Source organism: Macaca mulatta, chromosome 16, assembly GCF_049350105.2.
Source record: "Macaca mulatta isolate MMU2019108-1 chromosome 16, T2T-MMU8v2.0, whole genome shotgun sequence".
Lineage (NCBI taxonomy): Eukaryota > Metazoa > Chordata > Mammalia > Primates > Cercopithecidae > Macaca > Macaca mulatta.
In genome coordinates, this window is record NC_133421.1 from 36,859,106 (window position 1) to 36,871,709 (window position 12,604).

At 37.5% G+C, this 12,604-nt stretch overlaps 1 protein-coding gene across 7 annotated transcripts in view; it reads left to right on the forward strand.

Moving 5' to 3' along the window:
- NLK (nemo like kinase) overlaps positions 1 to 12,604 on the forward strand; it is a 152,638-nt gene that overhangs the window by 127,706 nt on the left and 12,328 nt on the right. For all 7 annotated transcript variants that reach the window (XR_013406219.1, XR_013406220.1, XR_013406222.1 and 4 more), the window contains one exon: positions 2,000 to 2,101. Coding sequence is in view for 2 of the 7 variants with exons in the window: in XM_077970580.1 (XP_077826706.1) it covers positions 2,000 to 2,101 (102 nt within the window). In the remaining 5 variants the exon portion in view is untranslated. The remainder of the gene's footprint in view (positions 1 to 1,999; positions 2,102 to 12,604) is intronic.

The following is a 12,604-nucleotide window of genomic DNA, read 5'->3' on the forward strand; positions in this document are numbered from 1 at the left end:
ATCACACTGACTACTGTGTCTTTGTAAATAATTCATGCACTTAACCAAACAGAATTATTTCTTTTATGCTTTTTCTACAAAGAATTTTTACCTAATAGGTTAGAAACTATATCTGCTTTTATCAACATTTAAATTTTTCTATGCTATACATTCAAACTGTCTTTTTTAAATTTTACATCTTAAAAATTGATTCTGGTGTTAAAAAATTATGTACATATAATATGTCATCTAATGTTGGGTACTATTGACAATATTCACTTTTCAATTTCTTTAGAAAGTAAAGTTTAACAGACTTAACCTATAAGACTCTCATATCTGGACATAAGCTGTCATAAAATGAATGTGACTACTACCTTGCATACAGAAAAGCTTAAGTAAAAAATAATAATGAGGTATTCAAATCCTATATATGGAACAAGAATCTTGAATTGCTGCTGCAAAAAATATGTGAGGGAAAGTGTGAAGCAACTGGACTGGAGTTCAGATATCTCATTTGCTAGAGAAATACATAGATCTTCAGTTTGGCAGTCTGACATAGCCACTACAGGAGAATTCATGTCTGTCTAATTGTTGGTGTGTGCTGGGGTGAGAAATGAAGATCTAAAATAGGAAAAGGCTCTAACTTCTAATGGAAGTCATTATTTCCTGTTGTATTTTCTCTGTATCTTTGAGATTTAATTACCCAATACTAACAGACATCATAAAAGTGTTTCTCATCTATGGATCTGACCCATTTTAGACAAATTTCTGAATGTTTCAATTTGTTTTTAGAAGCTAGTCATTTCCTTCTGCCTTTAGTGTGGTTATTAGAGATCCAAAAGTATCACCTACGTACTTTTCCCAAAAAGCTTTGTATAGAGGTCTTTACTTCTGTGGAAAGCAAGCTTCTCAAGTTTCTCCATTAACCTGTAGGGTGGTGATGCTGATGGCTACCCCATGGTTTAGATAAATAGTGCTTTATATTCGGCAAGCCCAGAACCAGGAAAAGAAGTGTTCTCTAGGTAAGAATTTCCCATCCTGGAGGAATCCAAATGAAATGTTACTGATAATTAGTTATGAAGTTAGAACAATTGTGACACTACAGAAAATTGGTAAGATAGTTTGCTACCCAAAGACTTGTTTGCAAGAAGACTGTTTTATTGGTCTCTTTTATTGTGTCCAGCTGACTAAATGCGGTCTTATGCAGTGTCATATTTTCTAAGTATCACAGTTTTCTGGCAGTGTAAGAGATTTCTAGCATGACTAGAATGTAAAGGATGTACACTGGCCCAAGCATGGAGAGCTTAGCTTTCATTTCAGGTGTGAATGTTTTCAGGATTTATTAAATCACAGGTGTCCGATTTGTGGATTAGCTCCTTGGTGAGCCTGCATCCACTTGAAGCATCAGAATCCATTCATTAACTGGAAAGAATAGTCATTAGCCATCAATAGAAGAGGAGTTCAACTCTGCAAAGATCTTAGATGCTATAGTATCAAGAAAACAGGGCAGACAGATGCAGACTCCCAAATTGCTCTAGTCTTAGAATATCATGCTTATCAAAACATATTTCTATATTTCTATCATATAAATAGGAACTTTTATATAAATAAATAGGAACTTTAAAATAATAGGATAAATAGGAATGGGATATATAGGATAATCCTATATATATTATAAATAATAGGATAAATAGGAATAGGATAAAGAGGAACCTTTAAATAATAAATATGAATAATAAAATAACAGGAATTATAACAAGATTATTTATTTTAAATATTAAGAATAACAAATTAACAGGAATATATTTAAATTCCTCTATGTGAGGAATTTATTATAAATTCCTAGAAGTCTTTTTTAATAGGCCAGAAAGTGAAAGTAGGGGCTCCTGTCAGTTAATCTGGAGCTTGTCTTAAGGTTTTTTCCCCCAAATTTGGTCCACATCTCTAAGGCTATGATTTAAGAGTAATGAAAAGTTATTTCCATGAGATTGCTATCTATCTGTATTTTATTTCCTTATAGTTGGATTTGATCACGGATCTGTTGGGCACACCATCACTGGAAGCAATGAGGACAGCTTGTGAAGGCGCTAAGGCACATATACTCAGGGGTCCTCATAAACAGGTGAGAGGACGGGGGAATATTTTTCTGGTAACTGTTGGGGCAAGATTTCCCTTCCAATAGAATAATCTATTAAGGATTTTTAAGCAAATGTATTATTTGTAGGGTTTTTTTTTTTTTTTTTTTAACATCATGGTCCTAAGTAAGAAAATGTTCAATATTTGTCAAACTAAATAAAATCTCATTCCTAATGTCGTGAGAGAAAGTGCGTATTTTTGTAGCTCCTTTGCTAATAAATTACCTTTGGTTTTGTGTCTCCTGATTTATTGGTGTCTATGAGAAAAATTACCGGAGTTGGAGCTTTGACCTCAATGCCATAACCTACTACATGTATATCAAGATGTCCTTTCCAAATACTGAGCCAAAATACCTGGTATTTCTTATTCCAGCCAGGAATGTGAAGCTGTTGCTATTGCATTCTTGCTACTGACACAGAATCAGGTGTGAATGTTGTTAGAAAAGAAGTATGAAGATAGATTGCCAGATTTGCATTCAGTATTACTTACAACTAGCCAAGTCACTGCTGAGAAAGACAAGATGGTTTTTTATCTCCACCTGTTGATTTAGCAGCAGTTTTTACAAGCACTTCCTAATCTCCTTTGGACAGAACAGCTTAATGATGTGAAGAGTGAGTAAGGGGAATACTTTTCCTAGGAGCAACAATGAAAACAGAACAGATAAGACTTGAATAGGATGACCCAGCAACAAATTTTCCTGAGTTTTGCTTTCTTTTGAATGGGACATTTAGATTATCTGATTGATGGTACCAAATGAGAGTGAATTTGACACTCCTCCTCTCAAACTGTCAGCCGGACATTTACAAAGGGAAGACCTCACCTTCCCTTTGTGGTTCTGTCTTTGTAATTCTAGTGTGACTCCAGAGCTTTTGTTGTCACAGGCATAAAGGGCAATGAGGTAAAGTGTGTTCTCTTCTAAAACCAGCCCAGGCTAGTAAATAGAGATGCATGCTTGTATGTTAAATAGCCCCCTGATGGTTACATCTTTCTTTAGTATTTGGTTTAGAACTAGAAAATAATGAGGCCCAACACCCTTAGAAGAGCACAGTAAGTCTTAACCTAGAGAAAGGTTCTATATTATAGAAGGAACTAACAAGATCTATTATGTTCCATTTATTGGCCAGCATCAGGAACATTAAACTAATTTACTAATGCCTCTTGGTAAATGTGTCCTTAGAAGTAGCAAAATAATTGTCCTTTTTCACTGACTTCATTAATTAGTAAATCTTGCCTGGTTCAAGGTAAACAATAATGAAAAGTGAAGAAGATCAGACGCCCTTGTGCTACCCTTCTGTCTCTAGAGGAGTTTTAACTGTTGTTAATGGTTACTAGTTAATTAATCATCTGTGTCAAAGAGTTGCTAAACAGCAGCCTGAAGAACAAGATTTCCTGAGGAGTTTCCTGTCTGCTGTCTAGATAGAACGGCTGGAAAATGTAATTTACTGCACCAAAAGTCACTGTGCACTGTTCTGAGCATTCCTGGCAATTGAGTACTTTTTCTGTGAAAATTTAAAAAATCTGTTAGTTGTAAAAACCTAAGGCTTTCCATGAAATAAAAAAAGAGTAAATATATTATTTTGTAAAGCAAAAGAAGAGGAAAGGAAAACCCAAAGTTCCACTATTATTTAACTAGTTAAATAGGTTGAGATGTCTAAACAAATCACTTCTTAGATATTTTGCTATTAATTGGCCTCTTAACATAATCCCTTTGCTTATCACTGACTTTAGTGATGACCTTAAGGGAGTACTGTGGTAGAAGTTAGGGTCAGCCCTTTCCAGTCTTGGTGTCGGAATATTTTGATTTTGAAGAGAAGACTGATGGAGTGAAAACTAGTTAGGAGGCCATTTCTGCTTAAAGGCTAGATGCACTTTACAGAGACTTTAAATTCTTTAAATGGCTTTTATTCACTGCTAGAAGTGGTCTCCTTAGGCAGATGTTCATGGTCTTTTAGCACTAATCCAGCTAGATGTGTATAAAGTTATACCAACCATATATAATTGAATGTAAAAGAACCTAGAGCATATTGCCTGCTTCTACTTTTCCTTCAGCATGGAAATTGAGTTTTTGATCTATGTTTGCTAGTTGATCTTTATCATCACTGCTCTTAAGATGTCAACAGGTTCTTGAAGTTCTTTACTTAAGCCACCAATCAGATTCTACCTTTTCACTTCCCACTCCCTGCCCACTCACCAACCAAGTGATACATACCCTATGCGCCTCTTGTTGGCCTATTAACAGCTGCTTGAAGGTATCGCCATTCATGTTATAGCTATTTACAGCTGAGGTTGGAAGACACCTACACACAAATATATTTGGTATATAGACACCTGGATTTTTTTTTTTACTTTAAAAGATTAATTTGGTCTTTGGAATATGCAATATAGCTTATGTTTCTGTACCTCATGACTTTTCTGCAAAATGTATAGGGTTTAGCTTAGTGCTCTGTGCAGATTATGTACTCAGTTTATAACCTCTGGACTGTAGTGATTAAGAGCGTAGTGTCAGCCAGGCGCGGTGGCTCACACTTGTAATCCCAGCACTTTGGAAGGCGGAGGCAGGTGGATCACGAGGTCAGGTGATCGAGACCATCCTGGCTAACGTGGGGAAACCCCATCTCTACTAAAAAAAATACTAAAAAAAAATTAGCCAGGCGTGGTGGCAGGTGCCTGTAATCCCAGCTACTCAGGAGGCTGAGGTAGGAGAATGGCATGAACCCAGGAGGTGGAGCTTGCAGTGAGCCGAGATCACGCTACTGCACTCCAGCCTGGACAACAGAGCGAGACTCCGTCTCAAAAAATAAAAATAAAAAATAAAAAAGAGTGTAATGTCAATCTCAGTTTCACCATGTTGCACATGTTTTGAATGGTGAACTGGGAGTGGTACAGTACAGTTTTCAGACAGATTGAGTATGAATCCTGGCTTTACTAGTACCTCCCTTTGTGACTTAGGCAGATTATTTAACCTCTGTGTATATCAGTTCATTCATCTGTAAAATGGTGATTAAAAATGATTTTACCTCATTAAATTGTTATAATGAGAAAAGAGCTAATGCATGTAAGGAGAGCATAGAATAGTGCCTGGCACATACTAAACATTTAATAAATATTAACCATTAAAGTTATGATTCCAAAATAGCAGATGAAGCTTGTGACTTTTAAAAAATTATACATTATGATCAAGTGGGGTTTATCCCAGTAATGCAAGGATGGTTCACCTACAGAAAATCTATTAATATTTTAAAACAGAAAATCTATTATTTTATAACATCTTAAATGAGAAAAATAATGTTTATCTCAATTGATGTAGAAAAGGCATTTGATAAGGTTCAGTCTTTTTTATGCCTTAATATAAAGGATCTTTACAAAAATCTATAGAAAAATTTGGGGTGAATTTCTTTTAAGCTTACAAACAATACAGAATGAAGTATATAATACAGAATGAAGTATATACAGAATGAAGTATATAACACTTTACATGAAATAAAAATGTGTGCACACAGAACCTCTGGCTTTTAGAAAAGACTCCCAGTAATCCTCAGTGATGCTGCTTAGGCCAATTGGAGGTCTTCATTTGGGGGTCTAACTGGGGCAAATTCTATCTCACTGTATTTATTTTAAATTACTTAATATAGGAATATTAGATTGATGGTGTTTAAACTCATGAAGAATACTTCTAAAAATTCAATACAAGTTTTTGAGTTTGGACTGAGAAAAACTAAGCTTCTTTCAAGTAGTTTTCATTTAAGTAATTACTCAAAGTTAGACATAAATTATCATTTTTGTTCATAATTTCTAACAATAATTAGAACTTTGCTATGTACTGAACACTTCTTATATACTAGCTCATTAAATTCTCACAATAACACTATAATGTACCATTACTATTCCTTTTTACAGATGGGAAATGGAAGATTAACTGAAGTTAAATAACATGCTTAATGTCATAAGCCAGATCTTAAAATTAGGTTTCCTTAACTCCAAAATATATGTTCTTAGCTAGTATACACTGCCTGGCACTTACATCTTCACAGCAGATTTATTAAAATTTCATTTGTATATATGCATGTAATCTGTGAGAACATATAAAATAAAAATTTTGCAGCAAGTTAATTATCTGCAACTACCTCCCCAATCCCAGTCTCGTCTGGATTAACTTGAGAATATCTTTCTGGACATATATTCACATATTTATATTCATTTATTTACATATATTTGTATAAATAGAATATGAGACTTTTAAAAACATACAAATACAATGGACCCTTAAGCAATGCAGGGGCTGAGGTGCCAACTCCATCCTCCTAACCCCCTGCCTACAGTTGAAAATCCATGTATAAGTTGATTAACACATTTTGTATGTTTATATGTATTATATACTGTATTCTTAAAGTAAGCCAGAGAAAATAAAATGTTAAGAAAAATCATAAGGAAGAGAAAATAAATTGACTGTTTGTTTGTAAGTGGATCATCATAAAGGTCTTTATCCTCATTGTCTTCATACTGAGTAGGCTGAGGAGGAAGAGAAAGGAGGGGTTGCGAGGCGAAAGTGGTGGAGGAGGTGGAAGGAGAGGCAGACACACTCAATATAACTTTTATTGAAAAAAATTCACATATAAGTGGTCCCATGCAATTCAGACCTGTGTTGTTCAAGGATCAACTGTATACATATACGGAAGGAGAACCTAATTGACTGTCATCTTAAAGTCACAGATTAATGTGTCAAATTAATGTATTTGTGTTGGTTGGTTAATATAAGTGCTTCTATGTGGCATATTTAGTCAATATGCCAGTGAAACTTAGTTTAAACTGGCTTAAGCAAAAAAGGGAACTCTTAAAGGCTCATAACTGAAAAATCTTGAGTACAGCTGACTTCAGGCCCTGTTGGAATTCAGGTTGTGAGATGATCTTCCATGCCAGGAATCTGACTCTCCTCTGCTCTGTTTTCCTGTATTTTGACTTCATTTTCAAACAGGCTTTCCCCATGTGTTTGCAAAGATGGAGCTAGCAGTCCAGGCCTACATTCTATTACCATAACAATTCTTCTGGAAACAGCTTCCAAATAGCTCCAGAAAAAATCTTTGAAAGACTTTTTATTAGGAATGTGTTTGGCTGTAAGTGGTAGAAAATTATAGTGGTTTAAGAAATAAGAGTACACTTTTTCCTTATATCAAGAGGTTTCCTCCATAGTCTGGAGCTGATAGAGTAGCTCACTTGTGTCAAGGATCCAGCTTTTTTATTTTCTGCCCTGCCATCTTTAGAATGTTGCCTGCATACTATATGGTGACCAGTTACCATATAGCTGTAGCTTGTCCAGAAATCCTGTCAATATTCAAAGCAAGAAAATGGAGGAAAGAAGGTGCATTAGCAGTATCTGTTCCCTTAATCAGGAAAGTAAAAGCTTTCCTAGAAGCCTGCTTAACAAACTCCTGCTCATATGTCATCGTCCAGAACTGTGTCATATGTGGCCTCCTAGCTGCAAAACAAGCTAAAGTGAGTATTTAGCTTTTCTATTCTATATAATAAAGTCAGATAAGGAAAAGAGGGTTGAGGGCATATATTGGGTTAGCCATCCCATTTTCTGTCCTTTGTCTGTTTCATGACTGGAGCCAGTCATGGTGCTCAGGGAGGAGGATATCATTTGATTGGCCAGGCCTGGGTCAGGTGCCCATCCTTAGGAGTTGGGAGATTGCAATCAAGCCTAATCAAACGACTTGGTTTGGGAGTGAAAGGGGGTGGTTCCCTAGAAGTCAGGGAATACTGGGCAGAATAAAACACTGTGATGTTTCAAGTTTATTATCTCTTTTCTACAACTCAAAATCTTGAATGAAGGGAAGTATAGCTGCCACAGCCCATGTATCTATTAAAGAAGATAGTTCTTCAACTGACCTGTTGATAGGATTGAAAAGTCTATTGTCTGCTCTTAGTCCTTTTGTTCTTCTCTTATAATAAGGTTTAGGTCTTCAGTTTTCCTCAGTTTATTCCCACCTAATTGTGTCAGAAATAGATAACAATATTTTTGCTCAAGTGAAGATAGTCCTGTCTCCTGACAGGAACCATATCTTACATTTAGCAGACTCTAAGGATCTTAGAGAGTTCATTCAGTTCAAACTTATTTTATAGGTGGGGGTTTATGTCACCCCAGAGTGCTTACTATTGTGTACTCACTGTGCATGCTCATTTAATGTTACTGACTGATCATCGCAGCTTCTTTGCTGCCAACTAAGGTCTAAAACATACATGTAGTTGGATGAAAACTAATAGGAACGTCTGCTCAGGACACTTGCACAGTTCAGCTGACTCTGCTGTAGCAAGCAGCATGCTGCAGTTAGCTTATGATGACTGTGGCATATTGTTTAGGGCCACTCACCCAAGTCTGGAAGCTCATCTTTGCTTCATTTAATTAATCATAGTCATTAATAGAGCACTCTTTATACCCCTTCCTGTCCTCATGATTCAGCACTGGTACCCACTCACTCCCACATTGCTAAGTTACTTATAAACTTGCAGAACAAACAGAAAATGGAGCAGTTTATTTTAAAGGAGAAAATTTAACATGGGTGAATGTTAGAAGAATTGGCAAAAGTATTTCCAAATGAGATGTTTAGGGCATTTTTTTTTCTTTTGAGACAGGGTCTTGCTCTGTCACCCAGACTAGAGTGCATAGCTCATTGCAGCCTCAACTTTCCAGGCTCAAGCAATCTTCATACCCGAGCCTCTCGAATAACTGGGACTACAAGCACATGCCACCCTGCCTAACCTATTTTATTTTATTTTTATTTTATTTTATTTTATTTTATTTTATTTTTATTTTAAGAGAGAGGGTCTTCTGGTTGGGCATGGTGGCTCATACCTGTAATCCCAGCACTTTGGGAGGCCAAGGCAGGCGAATCAGTTGAGGTCAGGAATTCAAGACCAGCCTGGTCAACATGGTGAAAGCCTGTCCCTACTAAAAATACAAAGAAAATTAGCCAGGCGTGGTGGTGGGCACCTGTAATTCAGCTACTCGGGAGGCTGAGGCAGGAGAATTGCTTGAACCAGAGGCTGCAGTGAGCCAAGATCGTGCCACTGCACTCTAGCCTGGGTGACAGAGTGAGACTCAAAACAAAACAAAAACACAAAAACCAAGAGACAGGATCTCCCTGAGTTGCCTAGTCTTGACTTCCTGGGCTCAAGCAGTTCTCCCACCTTGGCCTCCCAAAGGGTTATGATTATAGGCATGAGCCACCGTGCCCAGTCTAGGGCATATTTCTAAGCATTCTGACTTTTTTTTTTTTTTTTTTTTTTTTTTTTTCTTATTCAGATTGATTCTAATGCATTTAAGAGAAATGTAAACTTCTTGTTTGTTGCTGATATCCTGGCCCAAATGGTTTTAACCTAATGGCTGGTGAGTTAGAGGGAAGAATGTGAACTTAGAAATGCAGTATCTGTAGCACTTCATCTTTCCTGTGGAGCCAGTGCTAGAAACTAAAATTTTAATGGTTGTCTTTCTGAAGAAGCATTGGTATGAATAAACTGACACAGAAAAGGAGAAAGTATGCAATATGACTGTTCTAGGCTGAAATTATGCTTTTATGTTTATTGTATTTGTTGGGGTGTGCTTCTATAAAGAAAGGTGAAATTTGGTGGAGGGAGAAATTTAAAATTTCAGGTAGCCTTAACATCCACTAATTTTATTTTCTCTAGCCACTCATTCCATACCCAGTTGTCTTCAAGTCTTAAAAATTCTGCCTTTTAATTTGTTCTCTATCCCCATTCACTGGTATATAGAACTACTTATTTGCCTGTCTTCCTTGCCCACCACAGGAGTCTTTTTCATCTTCATTACTTCAATAACTAACCCAGGCCCCGACATTGGATAGTTTCTAAATGAGTATCAATGATATTAGGAGGTAAGGATGTGTGTACTGGTGCAGTTTAACAGATAAGAAAGCCAAAGCCTGAGTGACTTACCGAAGTCTAGTAATGGCAAGGATAGGATTCAAACTCATGTCTTCTAGTACTTCTTCCAGTATTCCCTTTGCTAAGCTATGACATACTTGCACCACAAAAATAGGATGAGTAGTTTCACTTTGAGAGTGGAAGGGAAAGAACTGTTTATGGTGAGACAATTCAGTTGTACGAATTGTCTGGAATTTGGCTGCCAACCTGCACAGGCTAGTAAAAAAGAAGACAGCTATTCACAGTAAAAATTTTTTTGGAATATCAAATTACTTCACTTTACACAGTAACAAAATTCTTGTATAAAACACATGTAAATTAAGTTATAAGTTAAAGCCTCTCCCCCATCACTCTCCACCTCTCCTTATTTTGACTGATACAGATAATTTCAGAGCTTTATAGACTCACACATTTCTAAACAAGAAATACTTAGGCTGGGCATGGTGTCTTACACTTGTAATCCTAGCACTTTGGGAGGCCAAGATGGGAGGATCTCTTGAGCCCAAGGGTTTGAGATCAGCCTGGGCAACATAGGGAGACCCTATCTCTCCAAAAAAAAAAAATTAAAAAAAGTTAGTGAGGGCCGGCTGTGGTGGCTCAAACCTGTAATCCCAGCACTTGGGGAGTCCAACGTGGGCAGATTGCCTGAGCTCGGGAGTTCGAAACCAGCCTGGGCAACATGGCGAAACCCCGCTCTACTAAAAATACAAAAAATTAGCCGGGCGTGGTGTCAGGCGCCTGTAATCCCAGCTACTCTGGAGGCTGAGGCAGGAGAATCGCTTGAACCTGGGAAGTGGAGATTGCAGTGAGCTGAGATCACACCACTGCACTCCAGCCTGGACAACAGAGCGAGACTCTGTCTCAAAAAAGAAAAAAAAAGTTAGCCAGCCGTGGTGGCACATGCCTGTAGTCCCAGCTACTCAGAAGGCTCAGGTAGGAGGGTCACTTGAGGCTGGGAGTTCAAGGCTGCAGTGAGCTGTGATCGTGCCACTACACTTCAGCCTGGGCAATAGAGCAAGACTCTGTCTCTTAAAAAAAAGAAAAGAAAAGAAAAGAAATACTTCTCTTTTTATTACCAAGGAATAGCAAGTTGGTCTACAGATACTTGAATGCCAAATATGCTGTATGGGCTCTGTGCATATATGTAATTTTTTTATCCAAAGTAATCTTATCAAGACTCACACAAGGCTGGGTGCAGTGGCTCACAACTGTACAAATCCCAGCACTTTGGGAGGCCAAGGAGGCTAATGGCTCAAGCTCAGGACTTTGAGACCAGCCTGGGCAACGTGACAAAACCATGTCTCTACAAAAATACAAAAATTAGCTGGGTATGGTGGTGCGCACCTGTAGTCCCAGCTACCTGGGAGGCCAAGGTAGCAAGATCGCTTGAGCCCAGGAGGTGGAGGCTGTGGTGAGCTGAGATCACACCACTGCACTTCAGCCTGGGTGATAGAGCAAGACCCTGTCTCAAAACAACAACAACAACAAAAAGACATACAATTTATAACTAAAGTAAACTTCAGAAATCAGATGGTCCAACACCCTCATTTTATACTTAAAAGATACCAAGGTTGAGACATGTTGATTTATCTAATTAGTTAGTGAGGACACAGAGCTAGAACCTCCATCTAATCTTATCTCTATTACTCTTTGATCCTGAAGAAAACTTATATATAATGAATAATTACCTCCTGATGATTCTGAGGTATTTTCTTGGTGAGTTTTTTTTGTTGTTGTTTTTTTTGGGGGGGGGGATTTTCCTACGTGGCTTTTGTTTGAAGGAGGAAGATATATAAAATTATTGACATTAAATAGTTGTCCTAGCGGAATTCTGAGGCTATGACTAAGGTCCAAGGAAACCTTTTAGTGTTCTGCTTCTCCTGTTTCTGGTGTTGTGGAGAGCTTGACCCAATGAGACCTGCTTGTATTGCTGTTCGTGCTGCTGTTTCTGGCCTTCCAGTGCTCAAATGGCAGGAGCTTTCTGTGATATTTTGAATTTTCATCTGCTGACAAACCAGAAAATACAAGGCAGACTGCCCACAGGAAATTTATATAAGAGTTTGCAAGTAAAACTTCCTTCCAGTTTGCCTTGAAAGTAACACAGTGTTGGTGAGATGGTCAAATTCTCCCAAATATAAGCCAGACTGCCTTCCCCTCACCACCCCACCCCTTTTTGAAGTTCTGCTCTCTTGTTAATAGACCATTAATGATGTAGTAACAAAATGTAAATGCCCTGACCCTAAAGTGATATGATGAGGCAGTGTCTGCAGAAGAGATCAGGACCAGATAAAGATACCACACAGTTCACAGATGGCTTTTAAATTGTTTTTCAAATGAGAGAAACATATATGTTTTTAAAACTCTCTTTTTAGTTTTTCCCACAAATATAATCATAGTGAAGCAGTCTGGGCGTTATATAAAACAAGAAGCCCGGGAACTATGAAAGGCTGCTCTAGTCTGAGATCATATCCTAAAAGTTCAAAGTTTTATAGGGAACCCCTGAAGAAACAGAGGATATAAAAAGGATTTAGAGAAGCTGGGCACAGTGGCA